Here is a 16,950-nt window from a genome sequence, read left to right on the forward strand (position 1 = left end):
TGCAAGTGGGACTCCGCATATTTCACTGGCTACTCCCAGCTAGCAAGCGGGCAAAACATACAACAGATAAAATGCTGAAACGATCTTTGCTCTTGTCTGGTGGGAGCAGAGGGAGGCCCTGGAAACTGCAGAGAAGCTGAGAGCCACCGACGGCTACTGAGCCCGCACCCCTGTGCCGAGCTCTGGGAGGGCAGACTCCGAGCAGCGCCGAGATCCCGGACCTGCCTGACGCTCAGAGAAGCTGAGAGCCACCGACGGCTACTGAGCCCGCACCCCTGTGCCGAGCTCTGGGAGGGCAGACTCCGAGCAGCGCCGAGATCCCGGACCTGCCTGACGCTCAGAGAAGCTGAGAGCCACCGACAGCTACTGAGCCCGCACCCCTGTGCCGAGCTCTGGGAGGGCAGACTCCGAGCAGCGCCGAGATCCCGGACCCTGACGCTCAGAGAAGCTGAGAGCCACCGACGGCTACTGAGCCCGCAGCTCTGCGCAGAGCTCTGGGAGGGCAGACTCCGAGCAGCGCCGAGATCCCGGACCCTGACGCTCAGAGAAGCTGAGAGCCACCGACGGCTACTGAGCCCGCAGCTCTGTGCAGAGCTCTGGGAGGGCAGACTCCGAGCAGCGCCGAGATCCCGGACCTGCCTGACGCTCAGAGAAGCTGAGAGCCACCGACGGCTACTGAGCCCGCAGCTCTGCGCAGAGCTCTGGGAGGGCAGACTCCGAGCAGCGCCGAGATCCCGGACCTGCCTGACGCCCAGGCTGCCCCGGGGCCCAGGGCCTGGCCTCTTCTCCAGACTCCCGGTGAGACACTTCCATCCCACACGGCAGACTCCTTCTGGCTGGCACAGCTTCCTCTGCTAAGGTTTTATTCTGCGCCCCGATGCACCTCAATGCCATCGTCCACTGACCGGGAGACTCAGAGCCAAGCTCCCCCTTTCCTACCAGACGAGGCCATGAGAAAGGCCTTAGAGAACTTGGTCCCTACCGCATGGAGAAGCCCCTCGGAGCACCCTGTGGGAAACCTGTGGCCTCTGGGGTCAGGCAGACATGAGTTCTCTGGTCCCCAACTGCCACGCTGTGTCCGCTGGACAAATCCCTTCACCCCTGGGGACCCCAGTGTTATCTACACAGGGCTTTCTGGGGCTTGAACGAGTGCTCGTGGACAAGCACCGTTTCTGAGCAGTAACCGGTGTCATCACGGGTCATAGGGAGGTGGGGGACGAGCCGCAGGGAGGGGAAAAGCAGTAACAGGTCTGAGAGGCCCGTGCCCTCCACCTGGGGAGTGGTGACAGGCGGGACTCACCTGGGAGATCTGTGGGAGGCCACCACAATCCGCCATCTGGAAGAGAGGGAAGGTGGTGAGCAGCAAACACTCAGCAGAAGCGATCCCGGCTCTGGGAGCCAGCTCCACGTGGGCACCCGCCTGCCGCTGCCCTGCCCGCTGCCCTGCCCTGCCCCGCCCCCTGCCCCGCCCGCTGCCCCGCCCCCTGCCCTCTGCCCTGCCCACTGCCCTGCCCCCTGCCCTGCCCTCTGCCCTGCCCCCTGCCCCGCCCCCTGCCCTCTGCCCTGCCCTGCCCCCTGCCCTGCCCCTTGCTCTGCCCTCTGCCCTCTGCCCTGCCCTGCCCCCTGCCCTGCCCTCTGCCCTCTGCCCTGCCCTGCCCCCTGCCCTGCCCCTTGCTCTGCCCTCTGCCCTGCCCTGCCCCCTGCCCTGCCCTCTGCCCTCTGCCCTGCCCTGCCCCCTGCCCTGCCCTCTGCCCTCTGCCCTGCCCTGCCCTCTGCCCTGCCCTCTGCCCTCTGCCCTGCCCTGCCCTGCCCTCTGCCCTGCCCCCTGCCCTCTGCCCTGCCCTCTGCCCTCTGCCCTGCCCCCTGCCCTGCCCTCTGCCCTGCCCACTGCTGCCCAGTCCTGCTGAGATGCTGGGCACGTTACAGGTGGAGAAATGCCCGGCCCCCTCCTAGTGAGGCTGCTGGTATTCCTCCACGTCTCGACACTGGACTGTCTTCCTGGCCATGATGACTTGTGGCATCTGATATGCCGGGAACCCTGCTCGGCCCTGTTGAAAATTTTACTCTGTCCCCCAAGAAGCCTGGAAGGTACACTGTCCCACTGAAGAGGCAGAAACTGGGGCAGGCAGAGCCTGAGGAACGGCACGAGGCCCTGGACACACGTTCCCCAGAAAGACACTGCTGGACTCGAGGCCTCTGGCCTCCCAGGGCCCCTGATGGGCCACCCTTGATAAATGCGCTAACTCCCCAAGTCCCCACTAAGCCACCAAACTAAAGCCATGGGCACTTATTAAAGCCCCTCCAGGCACACGTGAGCATCTACCCAGGAGGGGGATGAACGGGGCCCTGGCTTGGGAGTGCTCGGCCACAGGGGGACAAGGCCTTAGGGGGAGACGGACCAGAAGGGGTCAGTGGGAGTGGGTGACGCTGGGCCCCCTTACAGCCCAGTCAAGGCCAGGTGCCAAGGGTGACAGGCTGCAGCCCATAGAGCACTGGGGTCCCACCGAGGGATCCTCTCCTCTTGGCTCTCATTCTACCAGCCAGCCAACCCAACAGATGTTTGTGAAAAGCAACATAAGTAATTATTTCTGTCCTCTCTCACCACCCGCTTTGCCTAAAGCAAGCACACCCCAGTGTTTGCAGAAAACTCAGGAGTTTCAAAGCAAATGCACAGGCTCATCACCGCCCCCGTACCTTGAGGAAAGTGGTCTTCGTTGGGTCCAGTTTCGAGTTGCACTCCACCTGGACAAGAAAAGGGAGGAGAAGTGTGTGAATTTCCTACCTGGTGCCCAAGTCCTGAGCTTTCCCTGCTCCCTGCCTCCGCCATCAGGGGCCCCAATGTCCCCCCTGGCAGAGCAGAAAGACGGTGGGCTTCGGAATTAGACACACGGGGCTGTCGGCTGCAGCCCCACCCCTGCTAGCGTGTGACCTCGCACAAGTTGTTCAACTCCTCTGAGCCTTGGTTTCCTCATCAATAAGACGAGGTTAATAGATGTCAAGGGGTTGTTCTGAAGACGACCTGAAGTGTAGAAGGTACTCTAGAAATATTCACTAAATGAGTGGCCTCATTCACCAGTGGAGGCCGGTGAGTCTATCTGTAGTTTTGACATCCCCGAACCCAACACCTATTTTCATATTTCGCCAAGCTGGTTTCTCTCTTCAATGTCAGTGACTTGAAAGTACACCCAGAACTGGGCAGAACACCCGTTTGGAACCTGTGGTGGTCAAAGTGCCTATGTTAGAACTATCACCTCCCTTGATGTGAACACTGTATCTCTACTGGATGCATCCCGTGACTATGTCCAGTGAGTTCGTTGACAATATACTCATGATTCATTAGGACACTCGGGTCTTTCTGACAGGAACGTCTGCAGATCCTGCTCTGCAGCCCAGTTCACGGGGCATGTCACCACTGTAGGACTCCGCTTCCTAGCTCCTAGGACTCCTGTGTCCCCAGCTAGGGGCATGTTGAAAAGGTCAGGCCTTGCTTTGTCTCCACTACATCAGAGGTGAGGATTACGGGGTGAAATAAGCCAGAAAGCCTTGCTTAAGCCCAGAGCCCTGGGTGCCTCCCGCCCTGCTAGACAATCAGGCACCAACCAGGTCTCCCAAATGGGAGGAAGTCTCTTGGCCAGGAAGCCAAGTGGAAAACACACTCATAAAAGCAAGCCAATGGGAGGCAGATGGGCCGGTGAGGGGGCCTGGGAGAGGAGATGGAGGGCCCGCTGCCAACCAACCAGTCACCAGGGAAAGAGGCTGGTGGCTAGGCCCTCAGCCCAAAGGCCAGTGTGGCATTAGAAGACGTCACCTGCCCTTGCAAAGGCAGAGGAAAGGAAGGAGGTGGGCAGGGAGGCTTGATACAAAGGCGATCGGATCTGGAGTGTTGAACGGAGCACAAACACCAGTGGTCGAATCTACGTACCACAGCGTCCACAGCAGGAGAGCTGTCCCCAACCACCAGCAAAGCAGGACACCTGGGGGCAGAGTAAAGGGGGAATTAATACACAGTTCAGTTTGAGATTCTCACACTCCCCGGATGGCAAAGCTGCTAAAAAAAATTATTTTGGTTTCCCCAGTACCCTCTGCTCATTTTCCTTCCATCTTCTGCTTTGTTCTGAGTATAAAATAGGTTGGTAAGTCATTTACACCTTAGTATAAACTTCATCAGAAAATGTCTACACCCAGATGTTTTTATTTTAAACACCCTCTCCTCAAGGAAGAAGGAGTAGGACTTGGTAGCAGTCAAGGGCAGAGACACCATGGACATGGCCGACAAAGGAAAAGCCATGTGCCCAGTTCAGGTGTCCCATAAGATGGTCCACTCAGGGAGCTATAAAACGACATGTCACTATTGGTGGAACACAGCTGCTTGTCTCCATGGCTGTTCTTCTCCTAGTAGTTTATGGGCACTTGAGGGTGGGTCCTGTGCCTCATCCATCCCCAGGCTCCGTGAGGCAAAGCTCACACAGCAGTCAGCATAGGGTCGATGCTCTGTAAGTTCTGTTCTAAGTGTGGGCAGTGCTCCTTCTGAGACCCAAGTCTCCAGCCCAGGCCTCGGGCCACCCCAGCAACTGAGCACCTGCCCAGGGAGAAGAGGAGTGAGACCGGGTCGTGCCCGGTCTCTGGGCAGGACACATCCAGTTCTCACGGATTACAGTGTCCTGGCACAAGGGTGGCTGTCCCACCCCAGTTGGAAAGGAGTCCCTGCCAGAAACTGGGAGCAAGCAAATTGGACAGTGCAGGGGAGGAAAGTGACTCACTGCAGGGTGACTGTGGGCACTCCCGGCACGGGCCGCTCAATCTCCAGGTCGCGCCGGCTGCGGACAAGAGCACCATTAATCACATCAGCCCATCACCCTCTTCCCAAGTCCCCCCTGAAGCCCCTCCCACTGAGCCATGCCCAAGAGGTATTGCCATTGGCCATTCTCTTCTGGCACGCCACCCTGTGTCAGCCTGTGCGAGGTCACGTGGCTTTGGGGACAACACAGCCTCCTGGGGTCCATAAAAGTGATTTTAAGGACGTTTCCCATGGACCCACCTCATGGTCCCCAATGTGTTATTTTTGTTTGTTTGTTTGTTTAATAGGTGTACAAATCACATCCTCTACCACAGAGCGTCCCTACGTCCCCGGAGCCAGCACCTGACCTATGGCTAGCCCCTCCCCCCCCCCCATGAATACTCTCTCTGCTTCTGCCTTTAGTCTGAGCCCCACCCTCACACCCAGCTGCCAGGCCTATGCTCTCCACGGTCCCCCCCAGGTGCCCACTGCCCCGCTGACAGCCTGACCCCTCCAGTTCTCAGAAAGTGTTTGCCGAATGAATGACGCTCGGCCTCCGAGTGGCACACACTGGGGACAGCACCGCTCCCTCCCACGCTGAGCGGCTGGGGGACAGTGAGAGGAAACGGGCCCTGGACTTCCTCAGAGACACTGATGCTCACCACGGGAGCACGAAGAGGCAGGGCCCGCAGCCCATCCCCGGCCCCTCCTGCGAGCAGGGCAGAGCTGGCTCGGCTGGCCGAGTGTGTTCCCGGGAGATGCCCAAACTGCTGGCTGGCACCAGAGGCCCTGAGCTGTCCCCTCCCCTGACTGAGCTCCACACAGACACCCAGCTGTGGATAAGAGGGCTGCATCCTTGCCAAAGGCTGGGGGCAGGTGTTCTTTATCCTGGGAATGACTCATCCGCCTCCCGGCAGCCTCCCTGGGTCCCTCCCACCCCCTAGGGCTGGCTTCTCCCTCTCAGCTCTCTTCACATCACAGCTGTCCTTTCCTGTGGTCGCCACGGGCACAGGTATGTACTCCTGACCCTCTGAGGGCGCGGATGAGTCCCACACGTGTTTGCATCCCCCCCTGGTCTGGAGTGGGAGTTCAGCTCCTTGCAAAGCGCTCCAACTCCAGGCGGCACCCTGTCCTAATAGTTTATTTGCTCAAACTCAGGGGCTGCCTCTTCTATAAACATTCCAACCCCTGTCCCCACCCCTCCGCCTCATCCCATGTTGCAGACCTACGCAAGGGGCCCGGTCGAAACGGCCGTGGCGTGGCCGCACAGCAGCCCGTACCTGTTGTAGGCGTTGATGAACAGGTGCAGGTTGCCGGGGTTCATGTCATTCACGATGTGCTGGCGGTAGGTGTGGACCACCTCCACGTTATTCTGCATTTCCTCCTGCATTGAGAGAGAGGGAGAAGTGTCCTTCGTGGCCACCATGGCCCTCGGCTGGTCACAACCCTCGTCACTCTTCAGGTTGTTGAGGTGCAAAGTGAAGGGGACGATGTCAGAGCCACAAGGCCGCGCGGTAGCCTCAGGAAGCTTCCAGGGGAGCGGAAGCCACGCCCAGACGCCGGCTGACGTCCACACATCGGCGGGCAGCACACGGGGACACAGAGCTAGACCTGCAGGGCGTGCCCTTCTGGGCTCAGAACTTAGAGTTTGGGTTTGCAGTCCGTCTTCCTGGGTCTGGAGCTGGACTCTGAAGGGGTTCAGAACAAGCCATCCCCAAGATGTGCCTCCGTAAGATACGAGTTACTTTGAGCTAAAGGCAACCGAGACCCTAGGACCCAGAAGGGAACTTCTGCCCTCCCCCCCCATTAACTATCTAGAAGAACTTAAATCAAGAGCCTGGCCCGAGATAAGAGTTATCACCAGAAAGGACTTTCCTACCTATACCTGCATGTCAGGACAAACTACTAACTAATAAATATGTGCTCTCCCGGCAGCGACCCTCTGAAGCCCCAAGTCATTCCCTCTTCCTTAGCTCAGATGTCAAATACTCCTCATTGTCCCTTTCTGTCTGCCTCTCTCGTGGATGCAGGATTCCCATGCAGACGCATGTAGTTAGAGCTGGTCATTTTCTCTTGCTAATGTGTCTCGTGTCTCTTTCATTGTTAGATCAGCCACAAGAATGCTGAGGCTAGAAGAAAGTGTCTTCCTCGCAATTCCATCGCGGCTCTTAGCCTCTCTGAGCCTCAAAGCCCACAAAAGGTGGGGAGGGGAGTTACTACGACCCACTTCCTTAGGTCGCGGGGTCTCACGGGGGTGCTGCACTTTGGAAAGCCCTTTGTAAACTGTAACAATTGACACAACTGTTAACAATTGTTATTTTCTAATGAGGAGAAGTGACAATTTTCAAATGCTTGCAGAAACAAAACCAGCTCATGCTATGGGCAGTTGCCGGAAGGACACGCGGTTCCCACAGGGGCCAGCAGCCAGAGCCTCGCAGGGGCTGGCCTCGGCTTCTCCTCGCCCCGGTTCCTTGCTGGATGTGACTCTGGACCAATGCATTAGGAGCCGGCTCTGTTTCTCGTTTGTACAACGGCAGATACAGCAGGTTTCGCAGAATGCTCTGACGTGATCGGAGGCGACCAGAGCCCGAGTGGGAGGAAGCAAGGGAGCCGACGTCAGAACCGAGCTGTCGCCAAAACAGTCCACGAGCATGTAGGCAACAAAGGGGCCGACTGTGAGATTGTGCTGGGATATCAGATCAAAACACAACCACAGAAACTTGGGGGCACAAAGAGAACCCACATAATATAGGTACAATCATGCCAGACTCTCTCCCTACACGTGACAGCCCTCCTCCAAGGAGATCTGAACACTGGCTCTGATTTTTTCCATATTCTTTTGTTTTTCTTCTTCTTCTTTTTCAATTAAGAGGAGGGGAGATAGAGAGACAGACTTCCACATGCACCCTGACTGGGATCCACCGGGCAATCCCCTCTGGGGCTGATGCTCTGCCCATCTGGGGCCATGATCACAACCGAGCTATTTTTAGTGCCTAAGGCAGAGGCTCCACAGTAGCCATCCTCGGTGCCTGGGACTGATGCACTAGAATCGATCGAGCCATAGCTTAGGGAGGGGAAGAGAGAGAGAATGAGAGAGAAAGGAAGGGGAGGGATGGGTAAGCAGATGGTTGCTTCTCCTGTGTGCCCTGACCAGGAATTGAACCTGGGACATCCACATGCTGGGCTGACGCTTCACCACTGAGCCAACCGGCCAGGGCCATTTTTCCCATATTCTTATCAGTTCAGATTATACAGTCGGAGTGGAAAATATGGATCGCAGGCTATGAAATGGAGCCTGAAAGAGGGATGAGGACTATAGTGGACCGAATGGTGGCCCCCAAGATACATCCACATCAGATCCCTGGGCCCTGTGGATATTAATTCATTTGGGAAAAAGGGTCTTTATGGATATAATTAAGGATTCTGAGATGGCGTAATCCTAGATTATTGCTGGGGGGCAGGGGTCCTAGAGCTGATGTCAAGTGTCCTTAGAGAAAGGCAGAAGGAGATCTGCAGAGACGGAGGCAGGGACGGGAGCAGGCGGCCACGGCCGAGGGACGCCTTAGCAACGGGACGCTGGGAGGAGCAAGGAGGGCACTCCCCACACCCTCTGCAGGGTCTGCAGTCCGGCCAGCACTCGCGTCCCCTCCCGGCCTCTAGAACCCTGAGAGGGTCCAGTGGTGTGGTTTCCAGCCCTCCTGTGTGTGGGAGGGAAAGGCAGTGGCCACACATCGCCAGCCTCCCAGCAGAGCACCCGCTTCCCTGGGGGGTCCTACAGTCACACCCCACGCGGGCACCCTTCCTAGCTCGGGAACGGCCAGTGGAGAGCGGGCCTCTCACAGGAAACGGGGCGCGGCGCCTCACGCGGCGCCACCACGGGGAACTGCAGACCCAGCGGCGAGCTGTCGGCTTCTACGCTGCCCACGGGCGCCGTGTAGTTGCGCTTTAGTGAACTGTGTTTAAAAAGACTGATGGTAAGAAAAGAGGGGGAACAAGCGACTTGGTAAATACGAGTAACATCGCATTATTCGGCGGCATCAGCTCATGGTGCCCACTCATTATGTCTCGTTCGTCTCTACGCCCTACGTGCTGGGCGGCGCACAACCTCTCTGAGCGACCGACCGAATACCAGGCCACGTGACTCACCTTCCCAAAGAGGTGGGACATCACCATGTCTGGAAGGGCTTGGGTCCATCCGGAGATCTGGGAAGGACAGAGACCGGTGGGATTAGGAAGAGGGCGTTCACAGGAGCAAGACAAGGCCACCCAAACCCCATGGCCCCTGGGGTTCCCAGCACTTAGGTCCGAGGACGCCCCAGCCCTGAGAACTCGGTTGCCTGTCCCTGGTTATCCAGAGGCAGGGTCCGGGTCTCCGTCCATTGCTTATTCTCAGAGCCCGGGGCACAGAAGGTGCGCACACCTGTGTCCTGAACAGACCCAGCTAACTCCTGCCTTCCCCTGCTCCATCGCGCACCAGGCCGTCAGCAAGGACCCCGTCCGTTTCTTCTAAACACACGCAGAGCTCCTGGAGTCTACACCTCAGGGTCTGCTCACCTCCAACTATGGTGTCACCTTCTAGATTGTCCCCTCCGGCCACTTTCCTCTCTCCGACTAGACTGAGCTTACTGAAGAAATGAATGACCTCCTTTTTACCTCCCTCTAACAACAACGCTGGACTAGGTATACAGCCAGAGCTTCATAAATGCTAGGCAAACAGCAGGTGCTCCATAAAGACTAGATACACAGTGGGCGCTCTATCAATGCTATGTATACAGCTGCAGCTCCATAAATGTGTGCTGACCCCCTTTGAGCACCAGGCCGGGACTGGCAGGGGACCCCAGCTATGTGGGCCCAGGACAGGCGGCAAAGTCTCTGGGCCTCCGACTGTTCGTCTCTAGCTTGGGATGCCAGGAACGTCCAAGTTGCAGGTCACAATGGAGAGTACGGGAGCAACAACCCAATGCCCAGGGACTGACCCCAGTGCCCGACACACAGGAGACCCCCGACGGATGCCCAGGGTCTGACCCCAGTGCCGGACACACAGGGGACCCCCGACGGATGCCCAGGGTCTGACCCCAGTGCCCGACACACAGGGGACCCCCGACGGATGCCCAGGGTCTGACCCCAGTGCCCGACACACAGGGGACCCCCGACGGATGCCCAGGGTCTGACCCCAGTGCCCGACACACAGGGGACCCCCGACGGATGCCCAGGGTCTGACCCCAGTGCCCGACACACAGGGGACCCCCGACGGATGCCCAGGGTCTGACCCCAGTGCCCGACACACAGGGGACCCCCGACGGATGCCCAGGGTCTGACCCCAGTGCCCGACACACAGGGGACCCCCGACGGATGCCCAGGGTCTGACCCCAGTGCCCGACACACAGGGGACCCCCGACGGAGGTCCTTTTCCTCCAGGGCTGGACTGGAAAGGAAGGAAGTGGTGCCGATACTCAAACCGCACAGACATTCCACAGGCTCCACCCCAGCCAGTGGTTCGTGTCCCCAGCCCTCCACGGCTGGCTCAGAACAGCTACCAAGGAGCCAAACGGGCTGACTGGAATGTCACTTCCTTTGCTGGAAAATGAAATAAAAAAACAAAAACAAAACCCAGGGAGTGTGTTCCGCTCCTGAATGTCAGGCGGGCCGGAGGGAAGGGCTGCTTCGCCTCACGGTGGAGCATTCCAGGAGGTATTGCAGGCAGTCGCAGACCCGCTGGCCGGGACAGGGCGGGGCGGACGGGGGAGGGGCACGACCCCTGTAAGCTGCCTGTCCTCAACTGCCACCCTGAACTCGGCAAAAATACTCTTTCGAAATGAGAAGCCAGGTTCACTCCAGCTTGAAAGGCTCTGTCCTGCTTCAATTGGAATGATTTCCCCCTCTCTCTGGCAAATACTGGGGCTTTTATGAAAAAAATAATAATAATAATCATTTTAAAATAAACAAGGAAGCTCAGGCCACTAGCCAGAGCAGAGCTTCCTGACACAACGTGGGCCCCCCCCCGCCCCCGCTCCAGGAAAGGGCGTGTCCTGCCCCTCCCATGCCCCGCCCTGCAGCGCTTGGGTCACAGTGGGCCTTTGACACCTGCTGCAGGAGAGCCCAGGAGCACAGCATGGAGGGGTGGCCCAAGGACCGTGGGTCCAAGGGCCTGCATTCTGCCCTAATTCTCTTTCTGCCTAGCTTGTGCGACCCTGGACAGCTTCCTTAACCACCGAGAGCCTCAGTTTCCCTCCCCTGAAAATGGTACAACAACCCCGCCTGCTGGAGGACCCATGAGGGTTAAATAAGGTCAAGCATACACCACAACGGAGGGTGGAAATAGCATTTGGTAACCATTCAACATGCGTTAGCTAATTATTCCTGTTGCTAAACTAAGTGGCCTCGAGTCAGTACCAAAGATATCTTCCTTTTTCATTAATAATATGTGGATTCCTGGAATTAGAGGCATTTGTCTTGTTCATCTTTCTCTTCTCAGCATCTTGAGAAAAGCCCAGCAGATGTTAGGTTCCCAGAGAATACTTCTACTCAGGCCTCGCTTGTCAAAGCTGGCCCGGGGACCCTGGTAGTGCTGGCTTAGACCAGGGACCCTGATAGTGCTGGCTTAGACCGCAGGTGTCAGATACTGATATCTGAATGGCAAATCTCGAAGGCCGTGTTTACTATTCTAAGCAAAGCAGAGGAAACCTGCTTGCTTGGCCAGGCATGGGAAGTAGGGGGCAGTGAAAGGGGGTGACTAAGAGGGGTCTCAGTTCCACTGCTCCTCTGGGCAGAGGTGGGGCACCTCCCCCTCCCCCCCACCCCGCCCCGCCCTTCGGGACCCCGCTGGGCCCGCCCTCAGGCTCACCTTGGAGGCGGCCCAGTCCATCCAGCCTTCTGCACAAGGGTTCACATTGATGAGGACCAGGCCCTCCACCATCTCGGGGTTGTTCAGCTGTAATTCAAGACACAAGGTGAGAGACACAACCTGCCAGTCTGAGATACTATGAACTTTAAGACTCAAACCGGAGATGGAAAAGGACCAGGGAAAGGCTCGTGGGGAACTCCAGAGCGGCTGGTGCTCTCAAGCCCTCCCTTACCCCACACAGTATAGGATCGGGTCCCCGAGGGAGTGGAAAGAGGATGCACAACGAGGAACAGAAGCACACATGCCTGCTGGGCAGCCTCGGACAGGTCACTGCACCTCACTGCCCCTTAGCTGCCCTTGCTGTGCAATGGGTGTATCATGTCATCAACCTCACAATCAGACAGGCTCACAAGTACCCTTCCGTAATCAGTAAGAATTCTAGGACTTCCAGAAGAAAATATATATTTATATATATATATATGTAGATGATACAGTTTAGACTGTATTTTATCTGCTCAGTGTCTAGATAGCCAGACCACTTTGTATTCATGTAGCCTTTCTAACCTTTAGCAAAGTCCAGCCAACAATAGGGAGTCAGCACATATATGGTTGAATAAAATGAGCATCGTTGCATTTTAAACATGTTTTTGGTAAAGATTTTATTCGTTGATTTTGCAGAGATGTGGGTGGGGAGCAAGAAGTATCAACCTATAGATGCTTCACTTTAGTTGTTCATCAATTGCTTGTCATATGTGTCTTGACCAGGCAAGCCCAGGGTTTCAAACAAGCGACCTCAGCGTCCCAGGTCAACGCTTTAGCCACTGCGCCACCCCAGGTCAGGCAGCATTGGTGCATTTTTAAACAACTGGTTGGTAAAGATACAAAGAACCCAGCAGCCCTGACTTGGGCCCACAGTAACATACGTGACAACTGTCATGTTAACACATTTCTCTTCGATTCTAGTTTAAAATTGCTCTGGATCTAAGAGTCTCCGGACTACAAAACCTCTCACAAAGAAGTGAGTGGCGTAGTAGAAAACACAGTGACGTGAGGGCCTGCCCACGGTCGGCCTCTGAGTAAGCAAAGCCGACAATGAAAGGTGTATCTCCAACGGCCTTGCAGTGAAGGAAGAGGAAACGCCCTCGGTCTGCGAGTGACACACACCACACACACACACACACACACACACACACACACCACACACACCATACCACACACACACACACCACACACCCCACATACACACCACACACACCACACACATACCACACACACCACACACACCACACACACACATACCACACCATACCACACACACACACCACACACACACCCCACATACACACCACACACACCATACCACACACACACCACACACACACACCACACACACACCCCACATACACACCACACACACCACACACATACCACACACACACACACACCACACACACACCACACACACCACACACACATATACCACACACACTACACACACCACACACACACCACACACACTCCACACACACACCACACACACACATACACACCACACACACACCACACACACACACCACACACACCACACATACACACCACACACACACCACACACACACACCACACACACACCACACACACACACAGACGCTGGACTACCCACCACCGTGCGGCCTGTGGTTCTCCCTGGGTTAATGGAATTATGATGGGTCATTTCTTCTTTCCTTTTGGGATTTTTGATGCGTTTCCAATTTCCTCCCTTCATCTTAAATTATTTTTGTTTAAAATGTAATTTAAAAAAAAAATGCCTAAGAACTCACCGCGAATCGAGTGAGGATGTAGGCACCGGCCCCGGTTCCCATGCCGATGACACTCTTCAGCCTGAAAGCAGGAATGAGAACACGTGTCACAGAAGTGGGCACGGGGAGCCCTGTCCACCCTCACGGCCTCCTTCAGTCCTTGTCCTGAGGCAACCCTGTCTCCCCCAGTGTCTGTCCCGGTCAGTGTCACTGAGGATGGCTACCAGGCGAGACAGTGTGGGGACATGCAGCTGTGCTGTGTCCTCGTGACCCAAAATGCATCATGCTTTATGGATTGGCCGAAGGCTGTGACCTTGGAAGAAACTGTCCCTTCTCCTCACTTCTCTCCTGACTGCAGCCCGGGCGCTCAGGGACAGTCTGACATTTACGGGAAGGCCCATTATCGCTTCTTCCCGCTCAGAAGCTTTATTTTGGATTCTCAAACTTGGCATGAAAATCAACTAGGCAAGAAATCCAAGGTATCACCGTCATACAGAAGGCTCAAGGAAGAAAGAAATGAGCACTGGAGAAAGACGAGAGGAGTTGAGGGCTCAGGTAACCCTGTTCCAGAACGTTCCACTGGAAAGAGAAAATAATGAAAGAAGAGAAGACAGGAAAGGATGGGGGGCTGGCTGTCATCAGGTGATGTCATCACCCAAGGAGATGTGACAAAACCGTGAGTCCAAGTGAGCCAAGCGAATTTCTTTCTCGAGCTTTAAACTCCAACCTAAACGTAAGTGGTCGGGCCAGATCAAGGCTGAAGGAAAGAAAGGCAGAAGCTAGACGCCCCCCCTCGCTGCAGACTGGTGGGGGGGGAGCCCTCACTCTTACCCAAACTGGTGAAGGACACCAGGCAGCATCTCGGCCAGCTGGTCCATGGAGGGGTACATGTACCTTAGGAGAAGCCACACAGAGGAGTTAGCGAGAGCCCGGACCCCCGTGGGAGTGGGCAGTGAAGACAGGACCAGGCTCGAAGGGGAGGGACCACGCAGCAGCCTGCCCCCTGCGCCCAGACACCCCCATCGTGTCCCCCTGCGCCCCTCAGTGTACGCAGCCGGCTCTGATAAGCAAGGGTGTCTCCATCCCGAATTCTCCGCCTTTCTCTTCGTAAATCCACCCTTCACGGATTGCTTCCTGTGCTCCAGGTCCCACCCCTAGTGTTCGATGAGTGTTATAAACTCATTTAATCCCTGCAATGACTTGATGAGGTTGTTAGGATCCATCCCCCCCATATAAAGATGATAAATATCCCTGAGGCTCAGGGGTTATATCAGAGACTTGGCTTCACAGAAGACTATATTTTAGTGCAATTAAAAAAAAAAAAGAAAATTAAAAGCCAGTCTAACACCTCCCCCGCCACCTGTTTCCACCCTGCAAGGCCCCCCCCCCTCCTACCCCATGGGGAAGGACGCAGCGCCGTCCTGCTGGCCGGGGGCGTCCACGTGGCAGACGGCAAAATGCTGGGTGATCTCCTGCATGTCCTCGGAGTTGAAGAGGGGATTGTAGCATGTTTTGTCTGGAGATGGGGCAGGGGAGAGAGGAGAGGGAGGAGTAAGGACAGAACGAAGCAGCTCGCTCCGTGCAAAGCGTACTCATCGCTTCGTTTCATCCTGTTCGGCAGGAGGAAAGAGACTCACATGAAAGAACCCTATCTTTCATTCCCCTGCCCTGCTTCTCTCTGGTGATGAAAGGCCAGAACAAGCCATGGGGAGAGGGAGCGGGCGTGGAGGTGGAGATGGTTCATGAAGTCTACCGTACTGGCTGGTGGAAGTGTAAGATCAGAAGGGGCCTCCTGCCTCTTTCCAAGGATTCATGTCCATCACCGTCCCCATACGAGGTGGGGTTACTCCACTGACTCTCTTTCTCCTTGGGTCTCCTAAACCCCCACATGGGGGATAGTAGCACAGAAGATTTTCAAACCAGGAGGAGCATAGGGGATACAGCATGAACTTCCCACTTCTTATATGGCTGTGAATGAGTCTCCTAATTCCTGAGAGCCTGAAGCAAAAGTGGCCAGCTGGTCACCAAATCCTTTTTCTTTATTTCCTGGGCATGCTGCTGCACTACATTTTCCAGCTTCCCTTGTTATTAGAGGGAGTCATGTGACCGGGTTCTGGCCAATAGCACCTGATGCTTGCTACTTCCTGGAACACCTGCTACTCAGTCCTTCTAGGTTTCTCTCTCTCTTCTGTCATCTACAGGCCAGATGCAGAGGATCCCGCAGAAGCCTCGGAGGCTCCAGTGCATGGCAGAGCCACAGCTGGAAGGAGCCTGGGTCCCTGAGTTACCACGTGGAAGGTGCCGCACAGAATGCCCACTGCCCACTGAGTTGTGAAAAGAGTGAGCAGGAGTGTATCTTGCGGTAAGCCACAGAGATGCCGGGTCTTTTGTTACAGTTAGTTAGCTTACTGTGACTAGCGACGAGCCTCTCTAAAACGGGGGGAGCATCACCACCACGTGCAATCTCCTTTCCTCCTTTCCTCAGAGCCCAGTGAGATACGGTGACCTCTCCCAAAGTGCCCAGCATGGGAATCTGATACATGACGGACACATGGGGACACCCAAGGGAGGAAGTGGATGAAAGAGACATGAGAGTAGAGGAAAGAGATGGTTTTCAGTGACTGACATCATCTCCAGCCTCTAGAGTATTAATAAACTGTAGGGGGAAAAGTGTAAACTGGGAAGTCTGTCAATCAAAAATCTAGCAAGCGCCTGACCAGGCGGTGGCGCAGTGGATAGAGCGTCGGACTGGGATGTGGAGGAGCCAGGTTCAAGACCCCGAGGTTGCCAGCTTGAGCACGGGCTCATCTGGTTTGAGCAAAAGCTCACCAGCTTGGACCCAAGGTCGCTGCCTTGAGCAAGGGGTTACTCGGTCTGCTGTAGCCCCATGGTCAAGGCACATATGAGAAAGCAATCAATGAACTATGGTGCCACAACAAAAAACTGATGATTGATGCTTCTCATCTCTCTCCGTTCCTGTCTGCCTGTCCCTATCTATCCCTCTCTCTGACTCTCTCTCTGTCTCTGTAAAAAAAAAAAAAAAAATTAAGCAAGCATGAGCTTGCAATGCTCAAATGTAGAGACGACTGGACCAGCAAGGCCTCCATGTGCCTTCTGAATTGTCCCAGGAAGAGTGGCTCTTATTCGGCATAATTTTAACACTAAGTAGCTCTTATTCCATTCCTATCTGTGAGAAATGGGGAACTCACATATGGTAACACTTTCTGGTAATCTCAAGAATTCACCGTCTAAACATACATAGCGGCGGTATTCAGAAGAGCCAAGAAGTGGAAGCCATCCAGATGTCTATCAACTAAAGAATGGGTAAACAAACTGTGGTATATCCATGCAATGGAAGACCACTTGGCAAAAGAGAATGGACTAATACATGCCACAGTGAGGATAAACCTTGAAAACATCACAAAAGAAGCCAGTCACCAAAGACCACCTACTGTGTGATTCCATTTTTATGCAATGTCTGGAATAGGCAATCCTTAGAGACAAAGAGTGGACTAGTCCTTGCCAGGAACT

General features: G+C 55.6%; 1 protein-coding gene across 2 annotated transcripts in view; it reads right to left on the reverse strand.

The window, feature by feature from the left end:
• Positions 1-16,950, reverse strand: part of NDRG1 (N-myc downstream regulated 1) — a 47,771-nt gene that overhangs the window by 6,527 nt on the left and 24,294 nt on the right. For both annotated transcript variants that reach the window (XM_066379562.1, XM_066379561.1), the window contains exons 5-14: positions 14,815-14,935; positions 14,251-14,313; positions 13,441-13,501; positions 11,622-11,708; positions 8,924-8,980; positions 6,058-6,161; positions 4,761-4,817; positions 3,923-3,974; positions 2,695-2,742; positions 1,301-1,336 (exon numbers count right to left, since the gene is read on the reverse strand). In XM_066379562.1, coding sequence (XP_066235659.1) covers positions 1,301-1,336; positions 2,695-2,742; positions 3,923-3,974; positions 4,761-4,817; positions 6,058-6,161; positions 8,924-8,980; positions 11,622-11,708; positions 13,441-13,501; positions 14,251-14,313; positions 14,815-14,935 — 686 coding nt within the window. The remainder of the gene's footprint in view (positions 1-1,300; positions 1,337-2,694; positions 2,743-3,922; positions 3,975-4,760; positions 4,818-6,057; positions 6,162-8,923; positions 8,981-11,621; positions 11,709-13,440; positions 13,502-14,250; positions 14,314-14,814; positions 14,936-16,950) is intronic.

Source organism: Saccopteryx leptura, chromosome 3 (assembly GCF_036850995.1).
Source record: "Saccopteryx leptura isolate mSacLep1 chromosome 3, mSacLep1_pri_phased_curated, whole genome shotgun sequence".
In the NCBI taxonomy this organism is placed as follows: Eukaryota; Metazoa; Chordata; class Mammalia; order Chiroptera; family Emballonuridae; genus Saccopteryx; species Saccopteryx leptura.